General features: G+C 41.3%; 1 protein-coding gene and 1 long non-coding RNA gene across 7 annotated transcripts in view; both read left to right on the top strand.

Annotated features, from left to right (window-relative positions):
- Positions 1–748: 748 nt before the first annotated feature.
- Positions 749–17,340, top strand: part of NKAIN2 (sodium/potassium transporting ATPase interacting 2) — a 763,955-nt gene continuing 747,363 nt past the window's right edge. For all 6 annotated transcript variants that reach the window (XM_054023913.1, XM_054023914.1, XM_054023911.1 and 3 more), the window contains exon 1: positions 749–934. In XM_054023913.1, coding sequence (XP_053879888.1) covers positions 881–934 — 54 coding nt within the window. In that variant the 5' untranslated portion in view covers positions 749–880. The remainder of the gene's footprint in view (positions 935–17,340) is intronic.
- On the top strand, positions 5,459–9,954 carry LOC128834805 (uncharacterized). Its single transcript, XR_008444491.1, has 2 exons — positions 5,459–5,647; positions 9,695–9,954. It is a non-coding gene; the product is annotated as an uncharacterized LOC128834805 (long non-coding RNA).

The following is a 17,340-nucleotide window of genomic DNA, read 5'->3' as shown; positions in this document are numbered from 1 at the left end:
CGAGCATCTGCCGCCGGAGCGTGTGGCAGCCACAGCAGCTCCCGCCGCCGCCGATCGCCAAGGCCGCCCGGCTGCGCGGGAACAGGGGCGGGGAGGGAGCGCGGGGAAGTGAAGATTGGGGCGGGGGGCAGCAAAGTCTGTTGCAGAACCCGAGCCCTAAGGAGTGGGAACCCCTCCTCCCCTCCCCGCGCCTCAGCCGGGCTGCGCTGGAGCAGGCAGAGCAGCAGCAGCCCCCACGTTTCGAGCCAGCCCCGTGCCATGCCGCTGAGCAGCCGCCGCCAGCTCCGTGCCACGCTCTCCTCCCGCTGCTGCTGCTGCGCTGGGAGCCCGGCCGGCGCCGCATGGAGCAGCTGAAGCCTTCGCCCAGGGGACTGGGGAGACCCGGCTAAGCCTCCCGGCAGAGGAGCGGCCGCTGCTGGCGCTGCCCGAGACCCGGCTGGGGAAGAGGAGGAGGAAGGGGGCGCGCTGCTGCCTCGCGGAGCCCCTCGCCCAGCATGAACTGAGCTCGGCCCCGCACAGCAGCGCCGCCGCCCCGGAGGCTTTGCGAGCCGAGCTGGGGGGCAGGCTTTGAAGCCCAGATGCCTCTGGGGCTTCCCAGCACAGTGCGGCTGCTCCTGCTGGCACCTGGCGCAGCATTGCCCCTCGCGCTGCCGCCGACGCGCTTGCTGGAGGCTCGCTCCGTGGTGCACGGGGAGAGCGAAGGTAGCAGCGGCTGCTAACCCGGCGCAGCGGGTCCTAATGCCTGTCACTTCCCGGGACGCGCTGGTGGCGGCGGCGGCAGCAGGCGAAAGCCCCCGGAGCCCCGCGCAGGTTTGCCTGGCCTCTCCCGCAATCTGATTGGATCAAGTTGGGCTCTACGTGGCGAGGGCTCTTGGAAACCATGGGTTATTGCAGCGGCAGGTGCACGCTGATCTTTGTCTGTGGCATGCAACTGGTAAGTGACACGGCGCTGTGTGCGGTGCCTTGACAATAGCGGCAAAGAAGTGCAGGGCAGAGGGTGACACATGGGCTGCAAGGGGGAGGTGGAAGGTAAAAAAAAAAACAAAAACTTTTCAGTGGATCATTGACACAAGGTATCATTCGTCACTTGGAGCTACTGTCCCAGCTGTCTTAAAATAAACCCCTCCAAACGAGGGAGACTCCCTGAAATGGGAGAGGTCTGGTGGTACCTTTGATATGCATTGGAAAAAAGGGTCCCTTACAGGTGTTGCTTAGACAGCTATAGAGTTTTGTACATGCAGTAAAGTTGTTAAAAAACACAACAACCTCAGGACCGTTTTGACAGGCATTGGCTAAACTTGGTGTCTGGTTTCTTTCAGCAAACTGATATTTAGTTAGCACTTAGTTTGAGGATGTCATTGTTGTTGTTAGTCATGAACAGCTTGCCACACAGGTGTGAGTGAATTTACTTCTGACTTTTTCTGCAGATATGTTTCTTCTTTCAGGATTAGTGGCTGAGGTTTAACTGCATTGCATTGTTACAGAAGTGAAAAAAAATGCGAGAATGCATTGCAGGTATTGTATTCATAGCCATCAGACATAGAAACTGTATGGAGTTTACAAAATATGCAAGAGAGGTACAATAACTTAGAAAAGGCTTTTAATTAACTTTTAATTAACTGCTAACAAGCTAAAGAAAGGAAATGTATTTTTCTGTATTATATATGAGAATTTCCATCTGGATTATTGTCTAATTTGAGAGGATGGTGGAATTTGTAGAATTCAGATTAAATGTGATGCAAGTACACGTCACTAAGGACCCAGCCACAAAAAATGCCACCTCTCTGAATTTCAATGGACCAAGTGTGGAACATGTGGTAGAGGACTTCTTTAAGCAGTTAACCTTGATCAGGAATGAAATAATTCACATTACCCATTCCCCTCTATCTCTTATTGTATAGTCTTGCTGGAAAAGCCTGAACTGGTATCAATGGCAACCAGCATTACCACCAATTCTTCCAATAGAGACACGTACTAAGAAGACTGCAGAAGAAGAGGAAAACAGTGGATTTCAGAGACCTAAATCCAGTACATAAAAAGTAGATTTATCAGTAGAACTGAAGCACTGTGGTCTTTATATATGTTGTGATTAATCCTTCATCCTTCTGTGTTGTGGGAAGCCTTCTATTTGTACAAATGGTGTTCTCCTCAGAAGTTATCTGATCCTTTGCGTTTGGTGTGTCTTAGTAGATTTGATTTATTCATATGCGGTCTAAAAAGAAAAACTTGAATAGAAGTCTGTAGTACATGAGGAATGTAACCTTTTCCCGGCAATTTGGAAACATAAAATACATCATTGAAGTTTTCCAGATCTATTTAAGTTTCAGACCCATGCTTTTCATTTTCTGTGAAAAGGCAACAAAAATGTTTAAAATGTACTTTATATGGACAAAAGATCCTTTTGAACAAATATTAGCTTGAGTGAAGGTGCAGAAATGTAAAAACTTTCCTGTTCTTTGGGTCTGCACATTTGCTAACTCATCATGTGTGTGTGTGTGTGTGTGTGTGTGTGCGTATGTGTGTGTATATATATATATATATATATATAAACAAACAAATCAAAACACCCCACAGGGATATATGAATGAGTGAGTAGGTGAAATAATGCTGGATCTTGTTTCATATTATTTTACTTTTTTATCTTGACTTGGTAGGGCTCTAGAATAAGTAAAATATAATCTAAGTATTATATTCCACCATTGCTTATAAAACCTTTGAGAATCAATATATTTCAAATAGACTGCAAGGCACTACTGTTCCCCTTTTTGATTTGAGCAGCTACCCAAAAAATGTGCCTTTAGTTGGTTGGTCCAGTTAGGAGGAGAAAGTGGTAATAGTCAGGTACTTCTCTGATGTTTATTTACAAGGATTGTACAGAGTCCTGTGTCTCTAAATGCAGAAGGAATCAAATAGCAGAAAACAGCTTCTTTTGCTCACAGCACCGAGAGTACTTTTAGCCTGCACCCCTAACCCAAAAACATCTCCCCATATATCTTCCACGGTCAACCTCTGTCAGCTGTTTCTTCAAGCACTCTCTCTATCTCCCATCCCTATCTCTCTTTTCTTTTGTTCTGCCTTCTCCCTACCCCCAATCCTATCTAAAACATTATTCAACAAAAGCTCCTGGGTGAGTTCACCTACTCCTTGTCTTAAGTGGGAGCTTTTATTTACAGTTATGCTAATTGAAAGGTGTCACTCTCCATGGGGTTTTTAACTTAACCCATAACAAGGTTTCAGTTAGCTCATATCAGTACATAGTGTCCTGAGAAACCTGAAAGCTTTAATTTCTTTACTGCACAAGAGGGGGCACATTACTAATAAAACAAAACACCTGAATCATACTGCATCTGTGTAGTGACATTTCAGGAGGTGAAAAATATAGTTGGTCATACAAGAATACTCTTCTCACTTTATAAAAATCGTGTCCCCCCTGCCCTTTATGTGCGTGCATTGACGTAGGTCATGAGCCTTCAAACCCTTTCTCATATGAGTGCTTCCACTGATTGATTGGTGTGACTGCGTAAGGACTGCTTATGCATCAGCCCTGGTCTACATTAAAAAATTAATTTGGCTTAACTGCATTGCTTAGGGATGTGAAAAATCCACACCCCTGAGCTGCGTAGTTAAGCCAACCTAACATTTGTGTAGACCGGGGTGGCCAACCTGTGGCTCCGGAGCCACATGCGGCTCTTCAGAAGTTAATATGCGTCTCCTTTTGTATAGGCACTGACTCCGGGGCTGGAACTACAGGCGCCAACTTTCCAATGTGCCGAGGGGTGCTCACTGCTCAACTCCTTGCTCTGCCACAGGCCCTGCCCCCACTCCACCCCTTCCCAGCCCCTCCCCTCAGCCTGCTGTGCCCTCGCTCCTTCCCCCCCCCCCATGAGCCTCAAAACAGATGATCTTGAAGTGTGGGGAGGGAGGGGGAGGCGCTGATGGGTGGGGCTGCTGGTGGGTGGGAGGTGCTGGGGGGGGGGGAAACTGATGGGGGGCTGTTGACGTATTACTGTGGCTCTTTGGCAATGTACATTGGTAAATTCTGGCTCCTGCTCAGGTTGGCCACCCCTGGTGTAGACAGTGCTAGGTTGATGGAAGACTGCTTCTTTTGACCTACCTACTGCCTCTCAGTTAGGTGGATTACCTACGCCAACAGGAAAACTGCACTGAAGAGCTAGAGTGGTGCAGGTGCAGGGGAGTAGCTGTGCCACTGTAGCATTTCGAGTGTAGACAAGTCCCTAGCTACCATCGCTCGGGGAGATGGTGTTCCTACTGTGATGGAAAAACTTCTTCCGTTGCTGTAGGCTGTGTCTATATACACGTCTGTGCTGACATAGTTATGGCTCCAGCGCTATGCCACTGTAATCTCTATAGAGTAGAATGGCCTAAATTTTCAGGATTCAGCCCATAATTAGCACCATGTTAATGCAGATGAAGATGATTTAAAAAAAATGAAGTCAACTGGCATGATATTGTGAACAGCATTACGTGACTGTTAATAATTTTTTTAATCCACATCATTTTTAACAGAGAACCTTTTTTATTGAAACAACAATGGTTTAATTTTTAAAACAATTATAAAACATACACTTTTAAGGGAAAAAAGTTTCAGATTTTAAGGAAGGAAAGGGGTTTTGCACCTGTGTTTCTGTTAGAAGAATTGTTGTATATTTGCTTAGTATAGATGTGGTGATTTAGTTAGTCTTGGCAGGATTGGCAAAATATGTAATACAATGGTATACTGTTGAACATTAGAAAAGTTGCTGCAGGCTTATCTGTACAGTGTATGGCCAATCTCTGAAATGGACCATAAAGGCTAAATTTTCAAAGAATGCATCAGGAATGCAGTTAGATGCACTTGAGAGCACCTGCTCAAACACAGAATTATTTTCATAAATGCAATTTAAACACCTGCTGCTTGTGCAATGTACTGTATCATCAATTATCAAAATACTCAAGGAATAGTTTGCTTCCAACTGCACACGGATCAATGTTCCCTTGATTAACATACGTAGTCCCTCCTATTTGTGCTCTCACTTGTATTATGCAAAGCAGCTTCTGACAGTTCATTTTCTTCTGCGTTTGTTAACCAATAAGAAAAATTAATGCTGCTGTGACTGCTGCTGGAATGCTGTGTCCAGTTCTGGTTCTCTGAATTCAAGAAGGATGTTGATAAATTGGAGAGGTTTCAGAGAAGAGCTACGAGAATGATTAAAGGATTAGAAAACATGCCAAATAGTTATAGATTGAGCTCCTTGAGTCCATTTAGTTTAACAAAGAGAAAATTAGACTTGATTGCAGTCTATAAGTACCTACATGAGGGAGGAACAAATATTTAATAATGGTCTCTTCAGTCCAACAGAGAAAGATACAAGATGATCCAATGGCTGGAAGCTGAAGCTTGACAAATTCAGATTGGAAAAAAGGCAAAGTTTTAACAGTCAGAGTCATTAATCACTGGAACAATGTACAAAGACTTATGGTGGATTCTCCATCACTGACCATTTTTAAATCAACATTGGATGTTTTTTCCAAGGATCTGCTCCAGGAATTTACTTTGGGGAAGTTCTATGACCTGTATTAAACAGGAGGTCAGACTAGATAATTACAATGTTTTCTTCTGGCCTTAGAATCTGTGAATCTATAGCAGGTAAGAGTTAATTTTGCTCATGTCCGGTCCAAACTCTTAATTAATTTAGTATATGAAAATAACCTCAGTATACCTCTTAATTCTTCAAAGATATTAAACTGATTCTTTGTAAATTTCTCTCCTCCTCCACAAGAGGCCACCAAGCATGGATGTGTGTGAGTTGGGGTCTCTGTTTCTTTCACTTCTCACCCAGATTCCATGTTGTTTTGAGAGGAAGTCTCCACTATTCTACCTCTTCCCCAACCTTTTTTTCTTTTGGGTCTCCTTTTCCATTAATAGCCTGTGCTGTTGCTTACAGTCTTCTCACCCAGCAGAAAAATGAAACTGACAGCCTTATTGTCAGTTTCAGTGCTGTCCATAAAGTTCTGAAGAGCAGTAATGAAACTGGCCAGAGCCTTTTCAGTTTCCCTCTGTTACCGTGAAGGAAAACTATGAACAATGGCAGAAGCATTGAGCTGGTCAGCAGAAAATTCAGGAAGACAGTACTTCATTTTGTCAAACTTGGAAGTTATCGTCATAAGCAAAGGCTAGACATTTTAAAGTGGAACTTAAAATTCTTTAGAAATTAATAGCTTATCACTCCACTTCTGTTCAGTGGGGAAAGGGTCTCACTTCCCAGAGGCAAATAGATGAATGGTATTCTTTATCTCATGCAATATTTTATACTATTTCTATATGTCACCATTTACATTTTTCTTTGTGTTCTATACTGTCATGGGGTCCATTCACTGCTAAGGCACCTCCTCCTGGCTGGTTTGGGGATTAGCTCCTTCCAAGTCCAATGCCCCTTTCTTCACTTCGTGGTGCCTCTCTCAATCTGGTACTCAGATACCCCTTCTTAGAGACTCAGTCCTCCAGCCAGGTCACTAGGTCCTCCCCTTCTAGGGTAGCAAAGTCCTTGGATGACAATCCCAGGCAGTCTTCTGCTCCATGTCCCAGTCTGTGCCTCTTCAGCGGTTGGTAGAGGAACCCAGCCCCACCCTCTACTCTAAGTTCCAGTCCAGGGCCCCTGTGTCTAGCAACTGTGATCTGCTTGCATCCAGAGCCTGTTGCTGTTTCCGCTGGACTCCTTCTTACTTCTCTGCTCTTATCTTCTGCACACATGCACTCTTCCCCCACTCTGGATTTATCAACCCAAGCTCTCTTCAGACTCCCTAAATCTGTAGTCTTAAACAGACCTTCCTTCTCCCAAGGAGCGACTGCAAACTACTTCCCGTGTAGCCCTTTTCTGCTGCCAAATTCCTGGCTTTATACCAACCCCGCCTGTGACTTCCCAGCTGGACTCCATTCTCCATCAGCCTTTTTCCTCTAGGTGCAGCATCTCAAGTTAATTAACCTAATTTAACCTGCTCTCCCTTGTGTGGGGTGGACACCCCATCACATATACCTGATTGGTTATAATAAATTGTGCTCACAATTTGTTTTTTTTTTTTAAAAAGGCACATAGCCCCATCATTTAATTTGCAGAAAATTTACATACACACTTTACAAATAGGCATCAAGTTTTTGAAATGTTACTAGTGATTGTGGGTACCTCAATTTTTGGATGCTCAGCTTCAGTTGCTTTAAAGGGGTCTGATTTTTCACAGGGTATTTACTCAGGACTTTCTGAAAGTTAAGACACCCCCAAAAAATTGATACAGCAAAAATCACTAGTCATTTTTGAAAATGTAGGCGAGGCATGGGGAACCTTTTTTGTATCAGGGGCCATTGACCCACTGAAAAAAATCAACGGCGGGCCATGTACGTTCAACTCACGTGCCCAGAGGGGGAACGCAGAGGCTCAGCATTTCCTCCTGCAGTGGGACAAGCCGGCGCTTGCATCTCCAGCCCCACGGTAGGGGGTACCACAAGCACTGGCTCGCCCCACTGCAGGCGGGAAGCCCTGAGCCTCGGCGCACCCCCCCCCATTCCAGGGCTGGAACCACAAGTGCTGGCTCGCCCCCTACAGGGCTGGAGCCACAAGTGCTGGCTTGTCCCGCTGTGGAAGGAAGCGCTGAGTTTCCACGCCCCCCTGGGAAGGTGAGTTGATCGTATGCGGCCCAGGGGCCGGATGAAAATGAGCAAGGTGTCCAGATCCGGCCTCCGGGCTGTAGGTTCCCCATCCCTGATGTAGGTTTTAATTCTTACCTGTGCTTTATGCCGTGTAAAGTAGTGATCAGACACTTAATGGATTCTGACAGCTTGCTTCAAAAACTCACTTGAGTTTCATGCCCGTGCACAAGTTATTAACATGAGTGTAAAGAAATCTCAAACAATTTATTTCAGAAACACCACCAATTGGGGTAATTTCTATACTTATCTGTGATATTGATGTACTGTATGTGAACCCATACTTCGTTACACTGTTGCACCTGTATGCACATATTTGTTCTGCTGGAAATAAATTCCTGTAAACTTTCAAATGGAGGAAATGAATTACATAGAATCAGAAAGTAATATCTGCAGTATGCCTTTCATGGTCAGTGATACAACCAATCTACAGTACACACAGTGCTAGCCTTCATACTTACAGCATTTTCTCTTCCAATTATTGCATAAACTGTAAAACAATGATATATTTAACCACTCAGAACAGAGCTTTATTCTTTGGAGAACAAGTGTGCCTTAGTGATCATTTTTTGTAAAAGTAAGAAATATAACGTATCAAATTTTGGCTTGAACAGCAAGCAATCTTTATGTTCATTTTTATCTGTCATGAACAGAATATTTTAAATCATCGTTACTGGGAAACTTGTAGATTCTCTCATGCTTTGTGGGTGTAGGCTTTTCATGTCAGAAACTGAGGTTGAACGCAAGCTTAATGTCTGAAATGAGAATGGTGATTTCAGGTCCGTAGCAGTTTATATCACAATTCTACCCCACTTGATTTGGCACAGTTTTGTATCATTAGTATCCTTATTTTAAGAGAAGTACTTGTCTGAATAGCTTGCAGACTGAATTATCTGCAGTCCTCCAGGGAGATATAGCTATCCAGGTTAGAGCTAAGGTCACTTACAGAGCTGTATTAGAAAACTCAGAGGGTTGTGCCTAAGCAATATTTACCTGGTAATTTTCGGAATAATTAATGTTCCATTTTAGATATGTTCTTGCACCATGCTCTTCACCATAATATCTGATTGCCCTCCAGCAGTGCATTAAGTGATGTAACTGACATCATGTTTGTGTTTGTTCTTTCATCCTGTCTCCAGCTGGGAAGTGTGTACAGGGGAGTGGTTTTTTTGTTTTGTTTTTTAATTCTTTTGATAATGACACATATGATGCTATATTTTTATGTTAGAGGAGGCCATGTCAGAGAAATGTGCCTTGCACTTAGAACGGAAGGTGGTAGGTTTGTGTGGTCCTTAGTTCCCAGATCCATAGGCTTTTTACAAGAACAAAGATTATTTTTGCTTCTGGAACTAGGTCTCTAGATGCCTTCAAAATTGTGTATGGGTTAAAAACAGGTTGTTTCTTCTTCAAAATTCTTCGTAGTTTTACGTTTTAATTTTGTTGGAAAAAAATTGAATGGATGTAGATAAGCACCCTAGCCTCTTTCTGTCCCAAAACTTTCTGATGCCACTAACTATACAAAGGAAGTAAACACAGATTTACCTGCAGCAGACATTCAACAGATGTATATTTTTGAAAGCTGCTGTGTAATGCTGCAGACTGCATTTGAGGAGTTGTCAGGATTATATAAGTCAAGGACTTGAGCTAGAATTTAAAGAACTGATATCTTTTGTTGCAATGAAGAAAATGTATAGCAAACCTTTTAGGTGAGTAAAAACTAGAGGGGGTGGGGGATACACAGTATATTTCTGTGCTGTTATTCAGATGAAATACTCCAAATTGATAACTAAGATCTTTATTTCTTAAGATTTTTTGGGTTATGCATGGTAACAGGTACAGAACTTCAATAATACTATAAGTAAGAGATGTTATGTAATTGGATTGTAATGACTTGACTTCCAATATGAATGATGCAATGTTATTTTTTATAGAAAGGTGATTAAATTATATATGTTCAGATGTACAGTACAAATGGATTTTTTTTTTTAATTACAGGGTTGAGAGAACCTCAAATGGCTATTAAAAATCGAATCCAATGCTGATAGAAAGTCTCCCATTGAGTTCAGCGGACATGGATTATGGCCCTAAGTTCAAATGCTCAGACACTGTGATGATAGGTGGGAGGTAGAATACCCAAAACTGCCTTTTGCGTCACCTAATGGCCATGAGCAGGAGCGGGTTTTCAAGGTGGAGCAGTGCTAAACCTAGATACCTATTCTAATGAAATCTTGTTTGATAAAATATGTGTTGATGGATTTTTCCTGAAGTTGTTTACATGTTTTCTTGGTTTAATGGTGTTTTACTGAGATGAAAATAGTGTGATTAGTTTGACATTTACAGTGTGACAACAGCCATTGCTGTCTCTTCTACCACTTCACTGCTAAAAAACAGACAAAAATCATCCAGGGCTTGCTTTGTTATGCCTTGTGTTTCGACCATTTTCTATTCACTGGTTTCATGTAGTAGTGAGTTTGTAGAGAAATTCAGTGAAAGTACAAAAGTTTTTAACCATCAAAGATGTTTTATTCTTGTTCTAATGAAGTCTTGTTATTGTTGGTTTTAAATATGGATAGACTAACATTGCTCTTCTAGAGGGAAATAATACTGCTTTCAATATCTGGTGAGTCAGAAGATGGAAGATCTAGTTCCTTATAACTTGTAAAGAGATAGAGTGGCTTGAATGACACCTCCTTGCCAGAACCAACAAGTAGTCCCAAACCACTACCCAATTTATTTAAAAAAAAAAGATGCAATATACCATTGTCTTGATGTCTGAAAATATTTCACATTCTATAACTCTCTGGAAATGACATCTAGAGGGGGAAACTACTGATCTCTGTGTTCACTAAAAAGTAAACATGCATATCTAATAGTTCTATTCAACACACATCATACTTATGCATTTTTAATTGCAAATATTGCTTTGAATTCATAAATAACTTATGAGAAATGTTTCAGTTTAAGACTATCTGTTGATTCCTACTAAAATTTGCACATCATATACTATACCTTATAAGTGTCCTTCATTTTAAACTCATATTTTACCTTTCATGCACAAACCTGCTGCTCTCCTATATATGTAATTGTACGTTATTTAAGTGAGAGATACTGGAGTGGGAAACTAAAAGTCAGAAGAATGTTACTGATGTTGAAAAAAATGACTCTTACATTGTTTTATGTTTCTTACACTGATAACTTTCTGATAGCTTTCTAGTGCTCCTCTTTTTAGGCCATTTTACCTACATATGGTTTGATTCTGCTTTTATTGAAGGAACTGAATAAATTACCAATGACATCAGTGGGAGAAGGATTGGATTCATCATATCCCTTATTATGTTAAGGTTCAGGGTTCCCCCTTCTCCCCCCCCTTCCCCCCCCCCCGCACATCAAGAAGGTCTTGATGGTAGAGTTTAGCGGAGAAGACACCAATGTGAAGTTAATGATATCACTTCTAAGGGAAAATCAGTGTTTCTTCCAATATAACAACACCTACCACCTTTATATTTTGTATCCCCTTTATAGAGTTTGTGTGTGTGTGTGTGTCACTGCGGCCTAGTAAACCATGCCCTCAACTGGAACTCAGAAGAGCAGGATTTTATCCACAGCTCTGTCCGCGGCCTTCTGCAATGACCTTGGGCAAGTCATTTCACCTCTCTGTGCTTCAGTTTCCATATCTGTAAAATGGGGATTTGATGATACATACTTCCTTGGTAAATCACTTTCAGATCTACTGATGAAAATGCTATAAAAGAGGTAGGTTTTCATCTTCTTTCAGAAAATTTTGCATTACTGCAAAATCCTTTGCAGACTCTGCCTCTATAAGGATCACATTACTTTCTTCTTAAATCCAGCCACTTCTGGTGGTAGCATTGTCACAGCTGCTTCTTAACAGCACTGCAGAGTAGGACAGAAGTGAACAATAATTTCTCTTATTAAACTACAATGGAAATTGAGACAGAACAGAATATAGAACTGTTAATTGGAATTTAGCTGACATAAGCATAAACAGTACATGCAATTTCATCTGTCCTATATTTAAGCAATGTTGCAGACCTAACAAAAGGGCCAGATTCTGGAATAGTATGTTATACCTTCCCAAATTCTCATACAGAAAACAGTTTATAGAATAAGATACTATTCACTAAGAGGAAGGATAGTGAATCTGGCTTAGAGACAAATGTTGGCTAATATTTGTATCTGAAATCTTAACTAAAGTAATTCTTTCTCAGGTGACTCATGCTATGGTTCACTTTACTAATTAAAAATTCTTTTAGAATTCTCCACAGAAGGGCCTACTAATTGGCTCTCAACAATTATTTTCCTTTTAACTTTAAGATAAAAAGCTGTAGTGCAAAAAGGAAGATAGATACTATGATGTCTCTTTAGAACAATGCATCGGGGTATGAAAAGTAGTTAACCAATAATTCATAACAAAATGTGAAGCTTACAGCTGTTAGCCATGACCAACAATGGCCTTGAGTTTTCCTTTATTCTCTGGTCACAGATTGAACAGACTATCACAGAAACTATCATAAAGCATTGAAACAGAGAGGAAAAAGCTGGTATATCAGTGCTGCTTTCACAAATAAACCACAAATATGTTATGTCTAAGACAACACTGTTCAATGTTCATGAGAACCACCAATGACATGAGTTTTTATGAATAACACTAGTTACTGGCCAGTCATGTGTCATTGCACCATTATTCAAGTTGGCAGTGCAAAAGACAAGAAAACATTAGGAGTTAAGGGAATGCTAAAGAGGAAGAGGCTGAGCTGGAAAATAATTTTAAATACTGATGCTGTATTTCTTGGTAATGATGTTGTAAAGCTTTTAAAAACAAGGTGCACAACCACTCCCATCCCTTGTATTTTTGGCCAATCATATTTTTAGTTTCTTTGACATTAGCAGTTACTTGTCATGACAGCCACTCGTGATAAGCCAGGTGATGGCAGTAGTAGCGTTGATTTTAAGACTCTGTCTCAAATTAACTGTATACTGAAAAGAGAGTTCATTGTCTTGTGTTTTCCATGCTAAGCAAAGCTTTCATGATAACTGACAGTAAAAGTGGGACTTGCAAAAAGAAACCACAACAAACTTCAGCTGGATGTAGCATCCAGGAACACACCTAGTAATGTTTATATTTCAATTTTTGGCAGCCTCTAAGAATAGTTAGGGGCTCTGGCATCTAGTGCAATGCATTTACTTGTAATGAACGCTCTAACCCACAGTTGGGGCTATAATAGTAGGTAAAGAAAAAGTTGTTGGTCTCTACTTCTGAAAGAGACGTTGTGCTGTATAATGTTCAATTGTTCCTTTCCAGATTCAGAGTAAGAAAGTTATTTATGCACACTGATAAAGTGGTATTTGTTGTATAAAATCAGATAGGCATGTGAACAGTACCAAAAGGCAGCTAGTTTAGTGAGCCCTATTCACTGCACAAATGTGCTGTTCTCATGAATTTGAATAAAAATGCTTTTTGTGGTTGCTGATATTTGCAATCATTCTTATTTTGTAGTATGCATAAAAATATCATCATGTGGATCCCATGTCAGTATTATATCTGCCATGACTAGCTCCCAGTTAGGGTCAGCTATTCCTCTCCATACAAAACATGCATATAACTCCCACAGATAATAAAGTTCTGAGTGTAATTCACCACAGCATTATACTAATTTATGCTCATATAACTCTATTGGTTTCAATTAAACACTGATATAAAACAGGAGTAGTACAATTCTGAATCAAATCAATGCATATTATTCAGTGGAGACTAGACCATTATTTGTATAGTTAGTGTGTTTCTACTGCTGATGTTAGAGAATAAAAGGCCAGTGGTAGCATACGCTGGATAAGACTCCTGGATCTTGGCTTTAATACAGGGAATCCTTATAGAAAGCATGTGCTGGAAAATAGAGTATATATGTGGACATCGAAATCATATTAATTGCCTGCACTAGAAAAGAAGGGTCAGATTCTTAGGTGCTCCATTAGCACAAAGCAGCTGGGATGCTGATTTAACTGGCTCCCTGAGGATTCTCCTTGTGTAAGGGAAATCTGAGTTGTATAGAGCCAGCATAGCAGCTCTACACTGACACTCACCATAAGGGGCATTCCTGGGATAAAGGAGTGGTGGCTGGGGCATTCCTATGATCCAGAGATCCGAAGCTGCCAGGGACATCGGACCTGGATGGAGCTAATCCCCAGACCAGCCAGGAGGAGGTGCCCAGGAACATATTCTTGAGAGCCATCTACCGACACCGTATCTATTAATAACTAACTGTTTACACATGCAGACATAGAACTCTCTTTTAAAAATGTGCCCCCCTAATTCTGCCCAGAGTGAAGCTCAGTCAGACTAGAGCACTTAGCCACATGTAGTCCCGTGTTTATGTAAATGTTTCCTATTTTTATACAAAACCTTCAAACCAATTAAAAAATTGTATACCGTATTTGGAATAAGGTGTATGTTTTTAAACACTGAACAGAACAGAATACTCTCTTTATTGAGAGCAGAAACAGTTATTACTAAGATGGTGACCGCTATTCCAGACAATTTTGTTGAGGATTTAAGTGGTCTAAAGTGATCTAATACTTCTGTGCTGAATGGATTGAATGGACTGATTGAATGGATACTCTTTTGTATTGCATTATTTGAGAATTTTGCCATTTAAAAAGGGATGTTTTGTTGGCTTTTGACACCCTGTTAGCATCTTTTTATTTGAACCAGATGTGACGGGTTGGATCACAGAAACCACCTTGGGAGCTGCCAACTGATGTGCCAAGACTACTTCTGCCCCTGCTTTCCCTGCCAGCTCGGGACCCCAGCACCCTGTCGTGCTGAGCCAAACACGCCCGTCTCCTCCAACACAGACCCAGGGTCTGAATTACTTGCCCCAAAGCTGCAGACTTAACTGAAAGCAGCTTACAGAAGTGTTCTTGACTTTAACACTCAGATGCCCAACTCCCAATGGGGTCTAAACCCAAATAAATCCATTTTACCCTGTATAAAGCTTAAAAATTGTTCACCCTCTATAACACTGATAGAGAGATATGCACAGCTGTTTGCCTCCTCTCCCCCCCCCCCCAGGTCTTAACACATACTCTGAGTTAATAAGTAAACGTGATTTATTAAATACAGAAAGTAGAATTTAAGTGGTTTCAAGTAGTAACAGACAGAACAAAGTGAATTACCAAGCAAAATAAAATAAAACATGCAAATCTAAGCCTAATACAGTAATACAACTGAGTACAGATAAAATCTCACCCTGAAAGATGTTTCAATAAGTCTCTTTCACAGACTGGACACCTTCCTACTCTGGGCACAATCCTTTCCCCTGGTATGGCCCTTGTTCCAGCTCAGGTGGTAGCTAGGGTATTCCTCATGATGGCTGCCTCCTTTTCTCTGTTCCACCCACTTATATATCTTTTGCATAAGGCAGGAATCCTTTGTCCCTCAGGGTCACCCCCCTTCCCCTCTGGATTCCAGTTCAGGTGACATGATCACATGTCACTGTAAGACTTCATTACCCATTTGCCAGCACACAGGTATACAGGAAGACTTACAGGTAAAACAGAGCCATCTGCAGTCAATTGTCCTGGTTAATGGGAGTCATCAAGATTCCAAACCACCATTAATGGCCCACACTTTGCATAATTACAATAGGCCCTCAGAGTTATATTTCATATTTATAGTTTCAGATACAAAAGTAGTACATATATACAAGTAGGATGATCATACTCAGTAAATTATAAGCTTTGTAATGATACCTTACAAGAGACCTTTTGCATGAAGCATATTCCAGTTACATTAGCATATTTTCATAAAATCATATAGAGTGTAACATCACACCGGAGAGCCTGGGTTTAGGATAGAGATCCTATTGCCATAAGTTTTTTGGCCGCTGGAGGAAGAATGGATGGAAGAATTGAAGGCCCCAGCAGCACTGATCAGTCAGCACCACTATTAACAGATTCAATAGCAATGAGTCTAGGGAAAGGGGACACTTGCCTACTCTCTCAGTAAGACAGCTAAGTTGATCAGGTGGGAATTGGGAGATAAAAATACAGCTAGTGGAAAGCTCCAAAGAAAAGTCACTTTTAAAAGAAATCAGTGCCTCGCAAAAGTAAAAATTTATAATGCTGGCAAGAATCAGGCAGAGGCCATGCAACCTGCGTCAAAGAGTTGTACTAATGTACCTAGAGCTTGAGTGTAGAATGCTGGCATCACATTGCTGCGTCTGCCTTTGAACAGACATGCATTACTTTAGCTTAGGTGACATGGCCCCAACCCCACATCCTAGATCTTAGTATTTTCAAACTTTGGGAGAGTATCCAGGCCCATTCCTACAATTTAGGACTCAATTTTGACTAGTCATATGATGGCAGGACAAGAGAGTAAAGCCCCATCCCAGTCTGTGCTCACAGTAGGACAACTCAGATTTTGGCTGGGGCTTGGGGTATACCGGGGCTACACACCCAATATTCTCTCTTTGAGCATGTGGATGGCGGGAGGGAACAAGGGTGGAGCCAAGACTGCATCACCCTTACTTCTTGCAATGGCCAGCAGACCCAATGGAGGGGAATTGGCTGTAGCCTGAAAAGGTGAAGTAACCTATTTCCTCTTTGCCCGAGGGCAAGAAGGAGAAGAGGGGAGGAATTGTGACTTCTTTCCTGGCGTGGTCATCCTTACATTCGACCCCTTATTTAAAGGATCAATCTAGTCCTCAGTGATGGGGATGAATATTAGGTTGATTTCTACTAAAACTGATCTATGTCACCAAAGCTATACTAAAACCCAAATGGAGACAAGCATAAGGTCAGTTTATTAACATGCAGCCACCTGAATCCTCAGGAATGTCAAAGTTGATCAAGATAAATCATGGTTCACAAATTGTATTTTTAAAAGGTCAAGAAGTGAAGATGATTTATTTATTTCAATTGGAATTCACTGGGCCTGGGGTTAGGGTGAAGGGAAAAGGAATTAAAACTTGAGCTATTTATATGTTTAGATCAACAATTGTGTCAGCCCCAGCTGTTTGTGAATATTGTCCAAGTCTACATAAATATTTTTGGATAGTAGTTCATTTCAAAACAATGATGTGTGCAAGGCACACTTTCTGCGTTTTGGCATTGAATTAGTGTTCCAGGAACATTGAAAGTCTTACTTTTTCCATAGATAATTTTCTAACCAATTTAATTTGTGTTCCCACAATGTTAGAAAGAAAATATTCTGCATGCTGTTTGTTTGACAAACATCGTAAGGAGGAAATAGCATGGTGAATTTTGAAGGTAGAATCTTTTCCCATTGGGGTTAAATATCTTTGAGATATACCCCCCAAAAGTTGTCTTGAAATACTGTAATTCTCGAACATGTCATAATGATCACTCAGAAAGAGCTTCCCAAAGACATATGTCTACAAAGTTATTTACTTAGTGCCAAACAAAACAAAATCTTCACATCTGGTATGGTGAAGGATCATTCAGTACTACTGTGTATTTTCTTACTTTGTCTTATAAGCCTAACTGGAGAGAGGTGGTTATACAGTCTCTCCACTCTTTAGAAGCACTACAAATCCTTTGACTAGTCAACTAGTATAATCTTATAATATTTTTTTCTCATGGAGTTAGAACTTTTACTA

Source organism: Malaclemys terrapin, chromosome 3, assembly GCF_027887155.1.
Source record: "Malaclemys terrapin pileata isolate rMalTer1 chromosome 3, rMalTer1.hap1, whole genome shotgun sequence".
Taxonomy (NCBI): domain Eukaryota; kingdom Metazoa; phylum Chordata; order Testudines; family Emydidae; genus Malaclemys; species Malaclemys terrapin.
This window is presented reverse-complemented; position numbering and strand designations above follow the sequence as displayed.